Source organism: Leptonychotes weddellii, chromosome 1, assembly GCF_054177405.1.
Source record: "Leptonychotes weddellii isolate Sample4059 chromosome 1, ASM5417740v2, whole genome shotgun sequence".
NCBI classification, from domain to species: Eukaryota; Metazoa; Chordata; class Mammalia; order Carnivora; family Phocidae; genus Leptonychotes; species Leptonychotes weddellii.
Genome location: NC_138369.1, coordinates 56,862,789 through 56,884,479, shown reverse-complemented (window position 1 = coordinate 56,884,479; position 21,691 = coordinate 56,862,789). Strand labels below are relative to the sequence as shown.

Genomic DNA, 21,691 nt, shown 5'->3' with positions numbered 1-21,691 from the left:
TCCTTCATATGGTGGTGTGGGTGTTTGCCTCCGCCTGCGCATGCCTGTTTCCCTGACTCCTTTTGTCCCCATGCGCAGCAAAATCCCATGTCCTCACTTCTTACTTCCTCTCTGCAGATTCTACCCGCCCCACTCCTGTGCACTCTGCTTGGCCTTTGTTCCGGAACTCCCTGGAAATGGCCCTTTCCTAGTCCTCAATGCCCACTCTTGCCACAGTGGATGGATGGTTGTGTGTCTTCACCTCAGCTTCCCTCTTACCACCCAGGGACCCCACTGGCCACCCCTTCCTCCGGAAACAGCTCACAGCCCGAGTGTTTTCCCCACCTCACTGGCCACTCTGCCCTCTCCGTTGGGGCCTTCAAATGTCAGTGGGCACACAACTCAGGCCTTAGCCCCTGTCTCTTGTCTGTTTTCTTCCAAGTTCCAGTCCCCAGGCTGTAAATGCCAGGGGAACACTAGTGTCTCCTCTACCATGGACTCCCACTCCTTCCAAACCCCCACCCCCCGCCCACCCTTCATCCTTCATCTGTCTGGTCACATCTCCCCTGGTGCATCTGACCTCATGCTTGACATCCGGGTCAGGCCCCTCAGAGACCTCCTCCGAGGCCAAGAAATGGCATGAACATCCAGCTGGTAGCTCAGGCCCCACACCTGAGGGCCATCCCGGGTTCCTCTCCTTCCCTCTCATGCACAGGGTGGCCACTAGCCAGTCTGGTTCATCCAGGATCCTGAACTTGGCTGGGCCTCCCTGCCCTGCCCCAGCAGCCAGCCTCTCACCAGTTCAGCCTGAACCTCCCTCTGTGTCTCCTGGTCTCTTCGATCCCTATGTCCATCCTCCAACAGTAGCCAAAGGGATCTCTTAACCACAAAGAGATCACACTATTCCCCTGCTTTAAACCTTCCAGTGGCTTCCCTAAAATAAAGCCCCAAATTGCCTGTCCCTCTGCCGCATCTCCATTCACTCTCCCCATTTCTCATTGTGTTCTAGCTACAAATTTCTCATTGTCCCTTAAGACACCAACCTCATTCTAGTCTCTGGACCTTTGTACTTGCTGTTACCTCTGCCAGAAGCCTCTCCCCTAAATTTTCCCATGGTTCCTTTTCTGCATTCTGGCCTCAGCCCAGATGACACCTCCCCAGAGGGGCCTTCCCTGACCATGGTAGCTAAAGCAGTGCTCGTCCCAGCCACCCACCACTTTCTCATCCTCCTCCTGCTTCCAGAAGCAGATAACCTTACTCATTTGGGTCCTGGCTCAGTGTCTGTGTCCCTAGCGGTGATGTGAGGGCCTGGTGGGCAGAGCCTCGCTCACTGCTGGACCTTGGGTCTAGAATGGTGCCTGGCATCTGACGGCTGCTTAAGAAATATCTGTTAATGTGCTCCTGTGGTTGGTGCCCTGATCACCTGGACCCTCTCTGGGCCCCTTCCTGACACGGAGGCTGGAGTTGAGCTTTCCTCAGAGTCAGGCTCCAGCCCCAGCTGAAGTGCCACCTGGCTGCATGACTCAGGACACATTTCTCAGGCTTCTTCTGAGCTGACATGTCCTCCTGTGAGAAGGCAGGGGAGGTCGCATCTTGTGAGCTGGACATCCCATCTGGTGCAACCCAGCCTCCCCAGCGTAGTGCGGGGCACAAGGACCTCTCCAACGTCCCTCCCCAGAAATCTCTGGGTCTCTGGAATCCAGAAGATTCTGGATGGGCTCAACTGCCCCCCTCCAGAATGGCGGGCACCACCTTGTACCTGTGATCCCAGGCCCAAGAGAGACGGCAGTGGGCCCCAGGTCGGGGGGTGGGGGGGGGGCGGGGCGGGGCAGATAAGCAGCACGGCTTTGTGTCTGGTGTGGACAATCTCCAGCTCATGGGATCACATCCATGACACACAGAGAGGAAACTGAGACCCAGGGTAGTGCTCACAGGCAACTAGGGTCTTACAAGGACCAGGGGATGCCCAGCCTCTCCCTCCCTCCTCCCCCAGAGCAAAGAGGGAGCCCCGCCACCCCCTCCTCCTACTCAGCCAGCGCCGCCCTGGCTGTGGGACCCACTCGTCCCACTGACCCTTCCCTCCCTGGGGGACCCTGCGGCCCACCCCACCCGCCCCTGGCAGGTTCGCAGGCTCTCTGTCGCTACTTTGTTCCTTCCGGGCTTATCTCGGAAGGCCCAGCCCGCTCCGCGTCAATATTGACAAAGGCGTGGGTGTGGCCCGGAGTGGGCGGGGCAGACGCTGGGACCAGCCCCGCCCCTCGGGCCCCGCCCCCAAGGGGCCTAAGCCCGGGTTCTCACGTGGCTGTCCCAGCTCTCCTCAGAGTCCCTCCCAGACAGGTGCGGCACGCCGCCCCTCGCGGGGACCAGGCCCTGCAGGGGGGTGCGACCCTCCGGAGAGCGGACAGGGCGGGGGTGGGGGGGCGCGAGGCGGGTAAGACCTGACTGGGGTCTTGGATCGCACTGCCTGGAAACATCCTGGCCCCACGCCTTTCAGGAGAGCAGCCTTAGGACCATGTGCCCCCCCATGTGGCTGCAGGCCGCGGAGGAGCAGTGACACGGTCACCGGGGCCCAAGAGCGGCTCCTCGGAAGTCGCCGTGGTGGGAACCGCTAGGGCCCGAGGAAGTGGAGTCTGTTGCTGTACCCTCCGGGCCACCACTGATGGGCCTAATGGAGTCAGAGGACAGCCCAGAAAAGAGCCCTAGGTCCCCGCAAACAAGGAGGTGTCCCTGCTTCTCTTTCCCACAGCTGGAGATGTGTCGCCTTGCCCCGTTGTGCACCCACACCATGGAGACACCGCTTGGGCCAGGATAGAGGGGTGGGGGTGGCAAGGCTCGGTTAGGTTGGTGGGCAGTGCTCCCATGTGAAGTGGGGGTATCCACTCTGCTCCCCACCTCAGTGTAAAAGCAGGGAACTGTCAGCTGCTTGTGGCTCCTATTTGGCCCCCCTCCTCGCTCCTGCCTTGGGAAAGGCTCCCAGTGACCGTGTGGGGTTTTCTTTGTAATTTTCTGGGTTTCCTGACCTTTTAGCGATGAACACGTATGGCTGGTCTTTCAGGTAAAGCAATACATACCGTTTCCCCTAAGCCCTGCCTGTAGCCCCTTTGCCATACCTGGGTATCAGGCCTGAAACAGTTTGGGGACTTTCTTTTCCTCCATTGCCAGTCAGAACAGGGGTTCTCAGCCCTTGCTGAAACTGAGTAAAAATGTGATGCCCACTCTCAGCGTTTGGGGTTTAAATGGTCTGGAGTGGACTTAAGGGATCTATGTTTTTAAGAGCCGTCAGGTGATTCTAATGGGCAGTCACAGCTGAGAATCACTGAGCTAAGAGATGGAGCTGTAATGGAAGTTTGGGAAGGAAAACTGGAGCCCACATACCCTCCTCCATCCCACATATCCTCCTCCTGAGTGCTGGGGGGTCCAGTATATTCTCCTTGGAGATCAGGTGCTGCCCATGCCAATTGTGGCTCTGGGCCTTGAGTGGCCTGTTGACTCACGGGCAGTCCCAGCACAGATCTGCCAGGTAAACATTCCAGTTACTCGGAGGACTCTGCCACCAGCCCCCAGTGCACTCCCCATCCATTAGCTCAACAGACTATCTTCCCAGGCTGGCTTTCGCCAGCCACTCCTCCCCTTCCCTCCCTGGCTTCCTGTCCATTCTTTGGTCCTGAATACAGACGGTATGTGCGCAAACAAGAAAATATCCGGAGGTGAAATCTCAGTATGCCCAAGTCCCAAATAAGTGGCCTCTTGATGCTGTGTTTCCCTCCCACCTATTCAGAGGATCTACGTTCACGGGGACACCTCAGCTCCGGGGGCTGCCACAGTTCTCAGCTGTCTGTCTGGCCATATGCAGAGGTGTGAAGCAGTTGTGGGTATGGGGGCAATGCCAGAGAGGGCGGAAGGAGGGAAAGAAGAGGGCCGGGGAGGAGCAGAGCCAAGGAGAGACACGGAGAGAGGGGGACACAGCCTAGGAGTCCAGAACCAGGGGGAAAGCTGGGGTGACTCCTCTGGCTGGGCAGCTGCCCCACCGTGGAGAGGGCAACCTAGGGGCATGGCACAGACTAGCTGTGGGGGATTTGGGGTTTTGTCTCTGGGTAGATAGGTTTCCTGGGCGGACCCACACACTGAGTCCTATGTTGTTCAGGACGAGTATACGTGCCTGGTGGAAGCCTGTGATAGAACAGAGACTGCAAAGAATTGTCTCACTGGCCTCAGGTTTCTCATCCATGAAATGGGGAGACCTGTCTAATGAGATTGTTGACACTGGTGTTATCTGAATTAGGGATCGCCAGGAAGCAACAGTCCTGAGAGTGGTGTGGCCAGGCCCAAGGCTCTGCCATGACTCCCTAGCAGAGGGGCACTTGCCTTTATGTACAGAGGGGCTGGGCTGAGGACAGTGCCTGGAGGATGTCGCACTGCGAGAAAGCTGTCTTGGCTATCTTTACTCTTTCTAACCCTTGCCATGCTTCAGCTGGTAATCACAGCATCTCGGCCAGCATGCCCATGGGCTCTGGGTTTAGGTACCATACTCCACACACAATGCCGGTGGCTCCCATGGGGTGGGGTGGGGGGCTGCACGTGGAAGCCCGTGGGCAGGACCGGAATCCCGGTGCAAGGAGAGTGAGCCACACCGCTTCTGTCTGCGGGGCCTAACATTGGGCAGGATGGTGCTCCAGCGTCCCCGGGGGTCAAGGTCGGTGGCTCCTGGGATGCCGCGGCCCTGCTCCCATCCACCCCAGCTGTGCAGAAGGGGGCCCCAGGAGCCCCGAGGCGCCGGCGTGAGGCCGTGCGGGTGGAGAGAACAGAGCGGAGAGCGAGCGGAAAGAGGCGCTGGCGCTGGAGAAGCAGTCCATCCACAAGAGGGCGCAGTTTCACGTGTTTATTTTTGGCAGGAAGGAAATCATTGCAAACCTCCCGGCGGACAATGCTCGCCCCTGGAAACGTGCACATTCCACATGTAGTATTTCCCAAGTAATGCTGGCTTGTTTGTCACATTCAAATGTCCAACAGAAATCCACGACTACCCAGGCACCAGAATCTCCACTACCGGGGGGTAAGGGGCGGGGAAGGGGTGTTAGTCTGCAGAGAAGCTCCCTGGAGAACCGACAGGAACAGACACCATCAATTTTACAGTGAGACAGGAACAGAGGCAGCCAGTAAGACTTTGCTCAGGTAACTGCAAGCACTTCAAGCCACCCCCACCCCCCCGGACCCTGGCTTGCCAACTGTCCATCACAGCACCTTTTAAAAGCAGAGGCACAAACATCACGAGTGTTTGACCATATAGGGCTGCTTGGTTCTAGATTTTATTAGAGAGCGGTCTTTAAAATATAGGGTTGTAAAGTGTTGCCAGGTTATAAATTTACAGATTTCTTTTTTTATACCAGAAGTTCAAATGCTGCAACCGTGACAAGTCAGTGTCATCAGGGCCTCTTTGCGTCTCCAAAGTCACCTCATCAAAACTGCAGTGTCAAAGGAGCTTCCCCACCAACCATCGGGGTGACAAGCGGTGTTCCTCCTTAGGATACAGGTAACATTGTTTACAAACAGCTAATGGGTGAAGCCACAGACCAACACATAGGATTCCAGAGCAATGGAAGACAGAGCAGTGACCACCTCAGATGGGCCCGGGCACCGCCACCCAAGGCCCGGCCAGAGATGGTGTCACATCATAGGAGCCCGAGTCCATGACCCAAGATCTCCTGTCCCAGATCTTAATATAAAAAATACTTTCCAGGAGACTATATTTTAACCTGGTACGCAAAGGACCAAGAAACTCAGGAGGCTGGGTTTCTCTTTTGGTTAAAGAGTGTGTGTGTGTGTGTGGGGGGGGATATTTTGGTAACATGGGAAGCATATGGCACAGAGAAATAGCTAATGGGGTTCATTAGGTTTTAAAGCCCACAATTTAATAAAAGGTAATAATTAAAAACAATACCCGTATTTACCTTAAAAAACATAAACCCCAAACATTCATCTCATTTCTTGGCCTTACGTTAGAATTCTATTGCTTCATTTACATGTAGATGATTAAAAATATATAGAGAGATATAGATACTCTGATTATGTACATAAAGCAGAATCAAGGGCTAAAATAAAAATTTTGGCATTTTGGAGTGTGGTCAACTAAGGTGCACAGGGTCCAGAAGGCTCGGGGGGGGGGCCTGCTGGTCCTCCCCCCAACCCCCCCCCCAGAGACAGTCTGTGTCTGCGATGGCTGGAACTGGGCTCCATCCCCAACAGCCGTGCAGTGGTGCTCGCGGTTTCAGGAACTAGTAGGTGCAGTGTCTGGCTCAAGCTCGCCAGCGTCTTCACTCCATCTCTCAGAAGTGGAACACTGTTCCTAGGTTCGATTCCCCTGAAATACTCTAGGATTTCAGTCCTCTCTGCCCTCTATTCCAGAGAAGAGTGTGTGAGGCCGGCAGACAAGAGGGCAGGAGGGCGGGTCGAAGGCTGTCCCAGGACTGATTTCTGTGTGGATTTCAACACAGGACAGACACCTGACTGCAACATTCAAGAACATTTAAGGCAGCGGGTCATTAATGACTAGTTTTCCAAATCAAGGTTTAGGGCACGTGCAGATCTGCCACATGACTGCCGTTCTCTGTGGTAATGCCTACCATGGGGCGATTTTTACCGCGACTGGCATGGGGATCACTGGGTTCTGCACACTCAGAATGCTGGGGTGCCTGGCTACCCCTGAACACTTCTCTTCTGAATGCACGGCAGTCCACAGCCCAAAGTGCTGTTGGGAGGACGTGATTATTTTGTGAACGAAAGCAAGAACAAAATTTCACTTCGACACCCATCTTCAGACTTGTTAGTGCCGGTCGCTCCCACCGGAACTCTGGCGGAGGCCCACCCCACAGAGGACTAAGGCAATGGTGCCGACACGAAAGGGTTCTTTTAGATTATTTTTTAAGAGCAATACTTTATAGACTGTCTTGTCAAACAAGGAACATGGCACTGCTTCAAACAGCTCCCTGGGAAAGGCTGCAAAGGAAGCCCCAGCCCAGGGAGGGCACCCCGCCTCTCCTGGCTCAGGGGGGTGAGTTCCACATCTCGACAGGTTTCCCCAACCCCGGCTCAGAAAATAGACTGTGCTTCAAAAGAGAAGACCAGGAGTGGACTTGGGCCACATCAATGCGGTGGCTGGTTGAGGCCGCGCGTTCTCAGGGGCGAACAGTCGGCTCATCACAGTAGCTGATGTTGGGGGACATTCAGAACGAACACCACGCCTGTGTGGTGCGCTGGCCCCCGTGTCTTTGTTCCCTCCCAAACTCCCGCGGCCAGTGCCCGGGAAGGGATGCGGTTGGTGCAGTCTGCAGTGGGGGCTGGGGGGGGGGACACCTACGTTTCTGACCCTGTCCAAGTCTGCAGCTTAGCAGGGAGCAGATTCTGAGCATAGGCACAGTGGCAAAGAACAGTGTAACAGCCGCTGGTCAAATCCATTCGGTGGCAGCGCGGGAGCAGCAAAGAAAATTCCCAAACAGCTCCGTGTGTATCCAGCTTTTGGAAAGGAAAAATTTAAAAATCAAAACACAGATTTTTTTTTTTTTTTAAATATCCGGGGGTTTTGATGTTTCTTGGAACTGCTCTACCCAGAACGACAGCCACAGAACGAAAAACGTACAGAAGTATGGCAGTGGTGTGAAAGCAGAGGTGATGGTGCCACTTTTCCAGGGGGAAGTGTGACCGCAGGACACGACTGTCACCACCCGAAGTGACAGTGATACTATAAAGGTATCTACTGTCTCCTAAAGTGTCGAGCCGCGCAACTGCAGATACATTCCAAACCGGGTCCGTACTGAGTGGAGACACTGCCACGGTCGCCGAGGCTCCTGGCGGGAGCCCGGCCCTGCGGCGTGTCACCAGGCGTCAGAGCACTCACACCTGCTGGGGGACAGGCTTGTAGGACTCACCTCCATCCCTCGCCCCCGCCCCCAGGTTCTAGAAAATTGTCATATTCGTCTTTTTAGAGAATCTAAGACAATAAAAGACTAAAAGATGTCTGGAAATATGTTGTGTAGAAAAATTAACTCTCGGCTTAAAATAACATTCAAAAAGGCACTTCATCCTGTAGGAAAGAGATTCTGAGTTGGGTCAGCTGCTCTGAGCTGGGGTAGAAAGGGACAGGTTGTCTGCTTGGAGGAGAGGGCCAGGGGGACAGTTGAAAGGAAGTCTGATAGATTTCAAGCTTTTTTTTTTTCCCCATTTTTTTTTTCTTTTTGGTATGTTTTAAGAAAAGCAAATCCAGTAAAATGCATGTCCCTTTATGAAATTTGTTAAAAGAGTTCATTTTAAAATAGTTGTTTCTGTTCTTAAAAAAGAAAACAGGTAGGTGTGGCCACATGGACCTCGTGGCCTGGAGCACGGAGTGTCCTCACTTGCCGCTCCCAGGGAGCGGAGGCCAGGTGGGTCCCCGAGGCCGGAGGCTCCAGGGCGCACGGGCGGGAGGCAGACGGAGGCCGGCGCTACCTACTGCAGAGTCTGTGCAGCATGCTGTACACGTCGTCCTCCCGGCTCAAGCCCTCAAAGAAGGGGATGAGGTCCAGCAGCTCTGTGTCCGTCATGTCATCGAACCAGGACTGCACGGGCACCTGGAAGACAGTGTGTGGAGGGGGCAGCAGAACCGCATCCAGCGCTGCGGGCAGCTCCTAGCCTGACTGGGCCCCCCGCACTTTAAATCTTTTCTTTGGTAAGGAGGACAGGTATCTAAAAACCATCATCATCGTCATCATCATCATCATCTTGTGTGTTCTCCCGTCCCAACTATGATCGATCCAAAGCTACCTGGTTTGGGAGGAAGGCAAAGTCAGTGTATTTGCTTTTTAAGTGAAGTCTAAATGCCAGTTTGCGTGCATTTGCCTGTTTTGATTTCCTGCCACAGAAAAGCCGGCCAGGGCGCAGAATATGGGAGAGCTGGCCTTGCTACCTGCCAGTTTCAAAAGCTCTTTCCATTGTATCCAACCAGCTCCTTATACCTCACCTGGAGCCAGAGGCTACCTGCCAGCCACTGACACCAGGGAGCCCACGAACAGGGCACAGGGAAGCTTCTACTTGGGGTCGCCGTGCCATGCTGCATGGCAAAGGGAAGCAGGGGATTTCCTCCATCCTTAGCAGTGATCACTTAAAAGCAGAAGTATAACATTTCAGCACAGTCTGAGCCATGGGCCTGGACAGGATTTACACTTTGTTTTAGAGGGTGGGGAGGGGTGGTAATGGGTGGCAGCCAGAGGTGCTAAAGAAGGGATGTAAAAAGAAATTTGCCGGGTGCCTGGGTGGCTCAGTTGGTTAAGCGTCTGCCTTCGGCTCAAGTCATGATTGAGCCCCGCATCAGGCTCCCTGCTCAGCGGGGAGTCTGCTTCTCCCTCTCCCTCTGTCTGCCTGCTCTGCCTACTTGGTGTTTTCTCTCTCTCTCTCTGACAAATAAATAAAATTAAAAAAAAAAAAAAAAGAAGTTTGGGGAAAATCAAAGAAGTTCAAAAGTAGTATTTTGGGCCCTTTTACAAATCTAAAGACTGCTCAGAAACAAAACAATTCATTGTATAATTTAAAAATATAAACAAGGTAAGGATTAACAAAAAAAAAAAAAATGACTACTCCTGGGCAAGGGCAGGAATGAGGGAGAGGGCAGACATGGACACAAGACTTCTCTAAATCAATCTCTGTTGGTGGTTTTGATGTTGGAATCATGGAAATATGTTACCTAATTGCAATAAAATTAAACAATTAAGAAAAGAAAGCAATAAAAAGTGAACCTAAGTATATATAAAGTTGGTGATATAGCCACAGAGAATTATTTCAAGTGATTTTAAAACATAGTGTTCTGCCTGTACATTTCTCCAAAAAACCCTACATGCATTTAATTGTCTTAGTAGTAGTAATAATGTTAGTACTATTATTTGGAAACTACTGAACATGTACAATAGACTAAGTCAAATAGGTAATGATGTTAATATATTTAGGAAATGAGTTTCAGCACAAGAGGAGATACAAATACAAAAACAAAACCAAAGAAATGAAATAAAAACTGTTATAACATTGAATTAGAAAAATCAATATGAATTTATGATTTAATTTTATTCTAAAAATTACTTATATTTTAGCTCTGTCCAGTATAAAGGGCTAGAAGCAAAGGGTATCTCAGTAACAGTGAGAACCCACCCAAACTGTGGTCTCTAAATACCATTTCCACTAATACGAACCAGGCTCCATAGAAAAGTGGTTGATTCCAGGGCTGAGGCAAAAAATGGACAAGATGAGCATGGAACATCTTGTTGCACCAGAAAACAGGAAGCGTTCAAAGACTATTGTTATATGAAGGGATGTCTGCTGTCCAAAGGTGAACATTTGAGCATCCAAAAGAATAATAAATGGATTAAATTATAACAATAAAAAAATCCATGAGTTCATATTAATACCTAAAACAAATTCACTGGCTACTTTTGGAAGTTGCTAGAGCAGCACGTCATTTCTCTGAAGACTGAAGAATTAAGAAGAACCAAGGCTTTACCCTGACTTCCTGATTCAAACATTCAAACTGAATTTAGGGTAATCAAGTAGTCGATGAGGGCAAGTTTGATTAAAAAAAAACCCAAAAAACAGAGTTCCAGCCAATAAGTGTGGAAAAAATGATAGAATTTAGAAATCACCATTTCATAATTCTTAATGAAATAGTTGATGCAGGCAATGATCATCAACAGCTGTTCACATTTTTAGGTGAAAGGATGATGGGGAATTTGAAAACAGATGAACAGGCTAACAACACCTGAATCCAAAGACCAATTTAAAATCTTTAAAGGGGCCCCTGGGTGGCTCAGTCGGTTAAGCATCCGACTCTCGATCTCAGCTCAGGTCTTGATCTTGGGGTTGTGGGTTCGAGCCTCACATTGGCCTCTACATTGGGCATGGAGCCTACTTAATAATAATAATAATAGTAATAAAAGTAAAATCTTTAAAAGTAGGACAGCCTGACATTATATGCCTCTTGATGTGATACCATAAGTATACAATATCACCAAGATGTATTCTTTTTTTTTAATTTTTAAAAAATTTATTTCTTTGAGAGAGGGAGAGAGAGCCGAAGTGGGGTGAAGGGCAGAGGGAGAAGCGGACTCCCTGGTGAGCAGGGAGCCCGATATGGGACTTGATCCCGGGACTCCGGGATCATGACCCAAGCCGAAGGCAGATGCCCAACTGACTGAGCCACCCAGGCACCCAGCCTATGATGTATTCTTGAAAAAATTGAAAAATTTGAAAAGTAGTAATCTACCTACTTGTTTAAAGGAAATATGGCAGTTAGAAGAACATAGTAAAACACTACCATAAGGCTGCAACTAGACAGATCCAGAAGAGAGGAAATTTCTATAAGGCAAATAACCAGAGTTCTTCACCAAGTAAATAGGATGGAAGAAAAAGGGAGAAGGGAGGAAGAATTGTTAAGATTATATAAGAATTAGTAGATACATTATTAACCAAAGCAGTGCTTTGACCTTGTTTGATTCTGAGTCAATCCAAATGTAGGACAACATTTTGAGATGATGGGGAAAATATGAACACAGTCTGGATATTAGATAATATTAAGAAACTGTTAGTTGTCACATGTGATAATGGAATTGTGATTGTATTAAGAAGTAATCCTTATCTGTTAGAGACAAATGACAAAATGCATTATGCTGAATTTGATTAACTCACTAAAACGAACACGTTTAAATATAATAAATTTGGAATGTTTACTCAAGTAATCACTGCGCACTAACTAAATGAATCTAGCTTGATCTCAGTTTTTTGTTACAAGTGGAGCCACAGAGTTCTGGCTTCAAGGAAAGGACCCTGGGGAAGCTTTTGTTGTGTCTGAGAAGCCCAGGCTGGGGAGGAAGCCTCCTGTCCAGGGCGGGCTGCTTGAGCTGAGGGCCAGTGTGGTGGTAACTGCTGAGGGCTTGGCCATCACCAGCAGGCCTGGCTGGCCCCTCTCCCCCTGGAAGCGTAGGCCGGGAAGCAGGAGGGCATCTCTCTCATGCTCGGAGAGTCATGCTGCACCAGTGAGCAGGCACTAAGGACCGCCAATGCTCCAGGGAGTTTAATGTAGGAAATGTTCCCACTGTATACTTTTAAGACATCATTACGAGGTGGAAAAGCCTGGCAGGCTTGTCTGAAGGCCTTGACTGAGGTGTTCTTATTCATTCTTGTTTAAGAACTTCTGCTGAAGAGGTCATCCAAGCCTTTTGAATCTACAGGAGTCATGAAGCCAGCTCCAGGAGGTTACTGACGGAACCCTTCTCAGTAACAGTATGAAAAATGCTAAGATCCAGGCTCCCTGAGCACTTCCCCAACGCAGACAGCGTTCTAAGTGCTTTTCATGCTCTGCCACACTCGATCCTCCAACCATCCTACGGGTCAGCATCCCTAGAATCCCCATTTGATGGACGAGGTAAGTAAGGCTCGGTGAGGTTAAATAACTTGGTCAGTGCCAGGTACCTGCAAAGTGGCAGAGCTGGGATTTCACCCAGGGAAGGCCAAGAAAGCCAGCCCAGGTGCTTGAGGACACAAACGTGGAACTGGACGGGGCCCTGCCTTCTTTCCCCCTAGGGCCACTTACTGCATTCTCGGGATGGAAGATGTACGAGGCGGGAGAATTGTCCACAATGATCACTTTGCTCAGCTCCCGGCCCAGGCGACTCAGGTCTTTCACGTAGTTCCCACGATGGAAGACGCAGGATTCTCTGAAGAGCCGGGCCCGGAACACGCCCCAGCGGTCCAGCAGGTCAGCCACAGGGTCTGCGTACTGAAAAGCAGGTCACAGTGAAGGCTAGGCACCTGAAAGAGCCCAGAAACCCTGGCCTACTGCAGCAAGATCCATATACTTTTCTAGAAAGGGATTTAAGTAATTGGATGTGTTTCAGGATCCTGGTTATTTTCCTTTCCGTTTGTGTAAGATACCCTGGATTCTTGCATTTCCTTCACCTCTCATATCCAATCCATCAGAAATCCTTGGCAGTTCCGTCTCTTAAGAGTATCTTGAATCCACCTGCCCCTCTCTGCATAACTGGCACTGCCTGCCCTGACCCCAACCTATGTAACCTCTGCCTGGGGTGGCGGCGCGAGCCTCCCAAAGAGCCCCCTCCTCCCCCTGCATCTCCTTTGCAGCACTGGAAAACACGTCCCATCACACCACTCCCCTGCTTTCAACCCCGACTCTCGACCTGCGTCCCTGGGCTGAGACCTACCCCACACGGCCGCAGCTACGTGATTTCTGCCACCTCTCGGCTCTCGCTCGTCACCTGAGCTGCACTGGCTTTGACCATGGCCAGAGCCTTGGCACCAGTGTTCCCTCCGCATGGGATTGCTGCAGGAGCCTCTCCTTCCGTCTCTTCGCCTTTCAGGTCTTGGCTTCCCCGGCCACCCGTCTGGAGCAGCCGCCTGTCCCTCCCTTTCTGGCTACTATGGCCTCACAGTGGTCTCCTTCACAAGCTCCCTCACCACCCCCAGGGATTACTGGATTTGCTCTTCCCTGGTCAGGGTGCATCCAGGCCTTGTCTGTCATGCTCACCACGATATCCCTGGCACCCTGCACAGTGCCCACCTCATGGTGGGGGCTCAGGAAATACTAGTTTCACCACTGAATGAGTGAGCTGACTTTGAATCTGGCTCGTGTGGCATGAGGCCACACTGCCCCCTGTGGGTGCTCTGGGTAGCTGGGCCAGGCCAGCCCCTGACAGTCACAGGCCGGTATCAGACACCCACTTCCCTTTCCTTGGAGTCCAGGAGTTTTATGAGAAGGAGTGTGAGCCCAGCTCACAGCTGGGGCTCACTCTGCTTGGCCCTCTCTCGTGACCTGGGGAATTTTCCCAAAGCAGGCTGAACTGGATAAAGAAATAAAGGAGTTATCTCTGAGGGAAAATCTTCATAAATGAAGATGTCTAAAAGACTGGGCCGCCCTGAGTGGCTGGGGCTGGAGGCAAAAGAGTGGCAGTTCCAAGGCCGATGTGAGGCCATGTCTCGGCACCAAGACCAGCACAGCCAGGTGTCACCAGGGCCCGGCACATTGCCGGGGAGGCAGGAAGCCCCCGAGGCTGGGGTGTTGGGAAGGCCAGCAGTGGAATGCACAGCAGCCCGAGAGCCGAGAAATGCCAGCACGCTGCAGGATGCAGGGCCACAGGGCTACAGGCAGCAGCTCCGACCGTGGGAATGTCCTCCTTTCCCTGGAGACAACCCGAAGGGGCAGAGTCCAGGAGCAGGCTGTGTTTCCTGCCGACCAGGTGGGCACTGCAGTTGTCAGCTGGTAAGGGCAGCCAAGTGCCCTAGGGGTACTAGGGGGCTGACTCTTGGTGACACAGCGGTTAATTTCCCCAGAATTGTTAACACTGGTGGTGGCATACATCCTTCAAGGGAATGTCTGAGTCTGGGGGCTCCAGGCCTTGGAGATGAATGTGGGGAATGTAAGCTTCATGAGGGCAGGGGCTTTGTCTCCAGGGCCCAAGACAGAGCCCGACACACAGTAGGCACTAAATAAGTATTTGCTGGGTGAATCCATCAATAAAGGAAACCAAGAAGAGGAAGCAGACATGGAAGGGCTCTGACAGTCAGCGGAGGGTTCCTGGGGGCTCCTGGGCGGTGGGCCAGTGTGGCAGTGCTGGCTGGGAGCTGAGCCCAGAGCCAAAAACTGGGGAGTGCCCACCTGTCCACAGGGAGGAAAGGGCTGGAAGGCTGCACCTGGGAGCTGATGCAGCTGAGCCAGGCTGGAGCAGCACTGAGAGAGGGGCTGCAGAGACAGATGGAGGCGCAGGTGGGAGCAGTCCAGGAAGGGAGACTACACAAGGATGCTTAAGTGAGTGCTGGGGACAATGCCAAGCAGGAGTGTTTCGGTTCTGCCAACCTTCCCCCGACGCAGCAGCCCCCAACCCCCCCAACTCTCCATCCCCGCTGAGCGGGTGCAGTCGTCCTGTTTGCTGCTTCTTTAGCTGTCCCTTCAGGCTCCTCGGCACCTCAGAGCACTGCCAGGAGAACCAAATCCGCTGTGGCACCATTGCTCTTGGTCCCATTCATGGGAAGGAGCAACCACGGGGAAGACGGTCTTCCCTGAGGCCACGTTCTTTTTAGTATGCAAAGGTAAGGCCTAGGTTTTGGCTTCACTCTCTACCAGCTCATGCTTCAAGGCCTGGCAATGAGCCTGGAAGAATGTTGTGCAGGTGGGGTTCTCTCTCATCTCAGCCATGACCAAGAGATGGCCCAAACCAGGAATGCCCAGTCTGGCAAAGCGGGATGTCTGGGAACCTGAAGGCAGAGTCCTCAGCACGCAGAGGAGAAGAAGGGAGCTGTCCAGAGCTAGGAATTGTTGGGGGCAGTGGGGAACTGCATGTGAGATGGGCAGATGGCTAACCTGGGCCCCCCCAAAGCTCACCTCTGGGGACACTTCAGAGTCCCGGAGCCGCCCACGGAGACACTGGTGGTGCCAGCCACAAATGGATGGTGTTGGCCCCATCAGAGTCAGGATGTGAGAGACGGTCATGGCAAGGATCTCCTCTGGGGAGTGGGGGCCTACCCTCTTGTCCCCCTAGGCTCAGCACACCCGCGAAAGGGCAGACATAACCATATGGGGGGGTCCTTTAACTGTAGGAGAAGGCAAAGAAACCACTCTACGTGGTTAGAGCCAGCACAGATGCTGGGTCAAAGATTCATGCCAAGCTACAAGGCCAAACCATGTGAATTATTTTGTCATCATCAAAAATTATGATAACTAAACAAGGAACATCAGGAGCACTTACCACGTGACAGAGCCTGCGGGGCATGTGGAGCGCAGCAGGTGCTCCATGAGTACATGCTGCGTATGAGTCAGGCGCTATGCTATGCCCTTTACGTGCATTATTTCATTTGATCCACCCCAAGAGGTGTAGAGGGAATTATCCCTAATTTCTAGAAGACACGGAGTGGAGAGAAGCGAAGTCACTTGCCCGATCTCAGGGCTCACTGGGCCAGTCAGAACCCTCCTCCGGCCTGTGCATGCGGGTCAATCTTGGACATTCATCCTTCCCTAAACCTGTGTAAGCTAATGAAGGACACAAAGGCTGGAGCCTCTCGCGGTGGGCTGCCAGTCAGCAGAGGAGATGCAGATGCCCTTTCTCAGTTATCCTGTACACATTCGAGATATCCTGGTCTGTGGACATCCAGCTCGAGGCGGCTGCATGCAGCAACTTCATGGAGCATTTGTTCCAAGGGCTCCCTGTCACCATGGTAACCCGGAAGCCTTTCAGGCTGGTACTGCGCACATGGCCTGCATCCATCCCATCTGGGGTGGGAACCTGTCACCATAGCAACCGCTTCCCCCACCTTCAGAGAGGGCTGTCTGGTAAGACAGGGGGTCGGGGTGGAGTGGCTGGGGACGCCCAGCTAGGAGCAGGACGTACCTTGGCCAGGCTGGCAGTAAAGAGCACACACTCAAAGAGCTGCCCCATCCTCTGGAGGAACTCATCCACGTGGGGCCGCTTCAGCACGTACACCTGCAACGGTAGCAAACAGCAAGCCGGTCAGTCGTGGCAGCTGCTGGGGGTGGCCGAGGGCCAACACCCAAGGAGGAAGAATTCCTGAAAAGGTAACTGCTTCCTGTCCCCAGCTCTATTTGTGGCATGGAGACCCTGCCTGTGTGAGGGCTATGTAAGCAGAGGTGGCACTTCAGGCCAGACACACTCCCCAGACTGGGCTCCGGGTGTGAGTCTGGTGCAGACCCTCCTCCCAAGGGAGAAAGGGAAGCTGACCATGGTGCTGCGGGTCTTAGGGATTTTCAGAATCAGTGAGTGGCAGGGTTGTGCCATGTTTGTGTGAAATGACTCATTCTCTCACATGTGTTTCTTGGCACGTGTTCTGGGTCAGGGCCTATGTGGACAAAGGCCAGGGTCTGGGGGCTGTCCTTTGGGAGGTCCGGGCCTGGCCCATTGCCCGGCAGCTCTGGGATTGCTCCAGCTGCCACCTTCTACCCTTGACTGGAGCACCTCCCTTGCTCGGAAGGCCTGGGGTGGGAGGGCAGGCCCAGCAAAGCTGCAAGAAGTGCCTTCCGTGTCAGCTTGGGAAGCTGTCCACTTGACACCGTAACAAAGGTTACTCTGCTTGCGCTTGGTACAGATGTCAGGGTACATGAAGCCAGCCTACTCCCAGGCCCCCAGTCAGCCATGGGGGGGCTCCAAGCAGAGGGGGGCAAAGAGGAGGCTTTCCTAGAGTGGCTGCTGGGCTCTGTGCTCCTGACTAGGGAACCTGAACAAATCTGAGGAGACTAGGGAGACGGGAGAGAAGGCAAAGCTAGTGACAGAAGATAGGGAAGGTGGGAGGAGGGAAGAACTAATTAAAACTTGAATAAATTCCATTTGAAATTAGCCACTTCCCTAAAATAAATCAAACTTATTAAAATTCAATTCAGCTCATATTCACTGAGCCCCAGCTCTGTGCTCAACCTGAAGAAGTTACAAAAACGAACAAAATGCAGGCCTTGCCCTTGAAGAGCTCACAGTCTAGAGCAGATATAAATAAAAGCAAATCAAGATAAGCATGCATAATGGAAGTTGTAATACAGGGATATATTAAGGACAGTTAACTCCCCTCTCAGGGGGAAGGAATCACAGAAGGTAACATTCGGCCTGGGCCTTGAAGGATGAACAGGAGTTCACCAGGCTGATAAGGATGAGAAGTAAGCTTCCAGGCAGAGGAAACGGTATGAGCATGAGACCTGGCCTGAAAATACCCGGGTGTCAGAGCATGGCCGAGCCCTTCATGACCAGCCCTTTGGAGGAGATGGGGGATAGGAGAAGAAGTGGCTGAAGGGGAAGTGTGAAAGGCAGGTTGGGGGGGGTCCGCGTGGGGCCGTGAATGGCAGATGTTGCCAGCGGTCTATCCCGCGGAGTCACAGAGGGGAGGCGGGGCTGTGTACCGCACAGAGAATGCATTCTGTGCATTGCAGAGCAATTCTGCACAGAGCCAGGACTTGGTGGGAACTTGGGGCCAACTGAACGAGTGGGGTAAGCACGGTCTGTGGCCGAGGGTATAGTGAGGGGCCAGAGGAGCAGGATGGCCTGGGGTGGGTGCCAACAGGGCTGTGAGGAGCTGGGAGGTTGGGGTGGGGGTGCGGGCAGGGCTTGTGGCTGCAGTAGCTCCAGGCCCCCACTTTGCCCATGAGACTCCTTGATGCCAGGGAATGGGTATGGCCTGTGGTCCGCAGTCTCCTTGGGAATACTGCTTGGAAAGCAAGCTTTCCTACACGCAAAGGGCAGGAGACTGATTTGGGAACTCTGGTTGTTGGTGCCTCTGGCAGGGAGGAAGGTCCTGGGCCCGGATGCCGGCGTCCAGGCCCGCGTCCGCGTGCAAGTAACCAAGAATAGGCCCATTGGGACCTGCACAGCCTATCCTGGATTACTTGAACGAGGCCACGGCCTTCGCCAGGGCCTTGGTCCTCCTCTTGGCGCCTGTGGCTTCATTCCCTCAGGAGAGAGAGTTTCTGACCCCAACCCTGGGGCCCTGGAGTATCTACCACCATACGAATCACAGCGCAGTCTGGAGGGAGGCTGGGGGAGCTGGGGTGGCTCCTTCGAGAATGGGCTGGCCATAGCAGGTCAGGCCCCGAGGGTCATGCTCATAGTCTCGAGGTAAGAAGGATTAATTTCTCTCCTAATTCTTGCCATGCCAGTAGGCAGCCTCTCCTTTATCTCATTACTTTGTAGCAGAAGCCAAGATAATAAATGAAGCCCTAACTGCTTCTCAGATGCTGAGTTAATTCAGCTGATGCTTTTGCAAATGTTAAATGCCCAAGTGCCTGCCTTTTGGCTCCCTGATGGCTTTTAAAAACGTGAAGTGTGGAGACACTAGGGATAAGCTGCCTTTCTCAGGGCTAGCTTCCTGGCAGGACCTATTGGCAGGGGAGGGAAGGGACTAGAGCATCAGGAAAAGAGCCATGGGCCAGGAGGCAAAAGACTGGAAGTCTCATTTTAATTCTTCCCATTGTATGACCTTGAACCAACCCTTTCTCTGGCTGAGCCTCTGTTTCCCCACCTGGACAACGAGGTGGCTGGGCCAGCTGATTTCCAAGGCATCACCAACTCTGACACCCTGTACTCAAGGGCCAAAGAGATGACTGGCATCATTAAGGAAAGACCTCCTTCTAAAATGGCTCAAGCACCAAGAGATATTTTCCTTCCTGGGATATAAACATATCAGGCCAGAGACTGTCCCTTTAAGACCCTGGGGTTGACAAGGAAGATGGTCAGACCATGCCTGTGGAAAGCCTGACAAAATCTCCCCCACTCCTCAACCTCCGAGGTACAATGTTCCAATATGTTCATAAATGAAGCTATTCCTAGAGAAGCGTCATGCACATAAGGAGAAAAAATATCAGAACAGAGATGCATGCCAATTAACTAGGACATCTTTATTCAAATTTGCCTCCTGATCCGAAACACACCCTTCCCTCTTTATCCTTTGGGTTGGGATTTTGCTAAAGATTCACTGGAGAACACGGTGTAGGAGTGACAAGATCAGCCCGGAGTGGCTGGCATTGGAAACGGACACCCCTTCCCAAGATTCCCCCATAAGTGGGTGACTTACGGCATCTTCCTGTTGCAGGCTAGGAGAGTAGCCGAAAGCCCTTACATGAGGAAGTTAATTAGACCATTAAGCTAGGCCAGTGGGGGATATGGAAACTTCTAAAAGTCTGAATCAAATCAAAGAACTATTTGAACTTGCAACGACATCCAATATCTACAAACAGATTTTAGTTTCCCTTATAAACTCAGTATAAAAGAAATTCATGTCAGTGAAAAAAAAAAAAAGCAGAAAACCATTGTATTTATTTTACAAAACCTTCTCCCTTTTGATTTAGTCATAAAATTATTGATGAAATGGGAATTTAGAAGTAAGTTCAAAGGAAATGTAATTACCAAAAAATGTTACTTGCAACTCATATTTAGCTTTGATTTCTTACCTGATGTATAGTTCCATCGATTTCAACCGGAACAATAAAATCAGCATTACTAATAGGCTAGAGAGAAAAGAAATGATAATTACTACATCTGAAAGAACAAAATAAAATTGGAAACTTTGGTAAGAATAAGACTTGCCTGGACCAATGTTTTTATTATTGGAAAAAACAGTTCAAGCAAAGGATGTTCAAGAATGCTTTGGTTCCTTAAAATAAGCACAAGGAAGAAAGCACATTTTTTTCTGTTCTGAGTATCATTATGTTTTTAGCATCTTGGTCCAACCTCTCTATCATCTTCCTGGCCTAAACGACAAAGGGTAGGGCGGCCTAGCCAGGGATTGGGGCTTCTCAGAAAACCCAGCTCTTGCCTAGAGCCCTGCCAGGATGATGCAGAAACACTGCTGGCCACCAGGGGGAGGAGGTGAGAGTCTGATGGTCCTAGAGGACCCTGCTACTTGGGGGAGAATGATTTGTATTGGACCCACAGATGCAGGCTGCCCTGTGATGGGCTGCTCCTGCCCATCCCAACTGGGCAGGAGATGCTGAGCACATGGACACAAAGCAGGGCCACAGACACGTGGGGTGAAGTCAGAGGCCACAAGCCATGACCTTGGGCAGGCTCCTTCCCTCTGTACCTTGGTTTCTCCTCTCTTCCACAGCTACAGTAATGGGTCTGATGAGTGCCCACGGCTCCACTGGTCCTGAGCATCAGTGATTTCAGCCTTGCCCGGCACCGGCTCCTGCCCTGAGCCGTGGGGGAGAGGCAGCCCACCCTAGACTGCTCTGCTCTAACACAATGCCCAGCACACCGACAAACTTTGGCATATTTAAAAGAACTCTTCGACAATATTAATGACACTTAAAATCCAAATATGATTCTTTGGCAGTTCTTGTGTAAGTCAATGCTGGGCTTACATATAGTTCTAAATGGAATTCCATAAATTAGGTGGAAACTACTCAAATGAACAGGCCCAAGAGAATCAGAAGCATGCAAACCCCTGGGACAAGTAGGAGAGAGAGAGAGAGGGAGGAGAGCACATGTGGTGGCCACTGGGCAGGGGTGCAGAGAGGGGTGTGCGGTACGGAGTGTCTGGTCAGAATCTGAACTGGGATCTGCCTTTAAGCCCATCGCTGTACACACACACACACATACACTTATCTTTGATAAGTAAACTGAAAATACATAGAAAACTCTAGATCGCAGAACCATTCCTAAGCACTTAGTAGAGCACCTGAGGCTTAAGATTACAATTTATTCACTCCTGTGGTTGGAAGGCCAAGGATGAGTTCGGTATTTTATAATTCTACAACTAAAATACAAAATCGGGATGCCTGGGTGGCTTGGTCGGTTGGGCATCTGTCTTCGGCTCAGGTCATGATCCCAGGGTCCTGGGATCGAGTCCCACGTCGGGCTCCTTGCTCGGCGGGGAGCCTGCTTCTCCCTCTACCTGCTCTGCCTGCCACTCCCCCTGCTTGTGCTCTCTCTCTCTGACAAGCGAATAAATGAAATCTCTAAAAAAATTTATAAAATACAAAATCATGCTAAAAACACAAGATTGAAGGAAGAAACTCTGACAAGGCATTAGCAGATTGTGCAATCATATTCCAAAGAGTACATTAAAAGAGAAAAACCATTCGCCAGTTCAGAGCAAGCCTGAGCCTCAGTCTCTTCTCACGTGCTGGGTGTAAAGGAGGCCATGCCAAGCCACGGTTCTCAACCTGGGTCTAAGAGTCTGTGTGTCGTACTGCTGTACA

At 51.7% G+C, this 21,691-nt stretch overlaps 1 protein-coding gene across 6 annotated transcripts in view; it reads right to left on the bottom strand.

The window, feature by feature from the left end:
- Positions 1-4,844: 4,844 nt before the first annotated feature.
- The window catches only part of CTDSPL (CTD small phosphatase like), a 114,656-nt gene continuing 97,809 nt past the window's right edge, over positions 4,845-21,691 (bottom strand). For 5 of the 6 annotated variants that reach the window (XM_081824415.1, XM_081824443.1, XM_081824432.1 and 2 more), the window contains 4 exons: positions 19,940-19,996; positions 16,386-16,478; positions 12,581-12,766; positions 4,845-8,579 (listed from right to left, as the gene is read on the bottom strand). In XM_081824415.1, coding sequence (XP_081680541.1) covers positions 8,454-8,579; positions 12,581-12,766; positions 16,386-16,478; positions 19,940-19,996 — 462 coding nt within the window. In that variant the 3' untranslated portion in view covers positions 4,845-8,453. The other variant, XM_081824449.1, reaches the window with a different exon arrangement.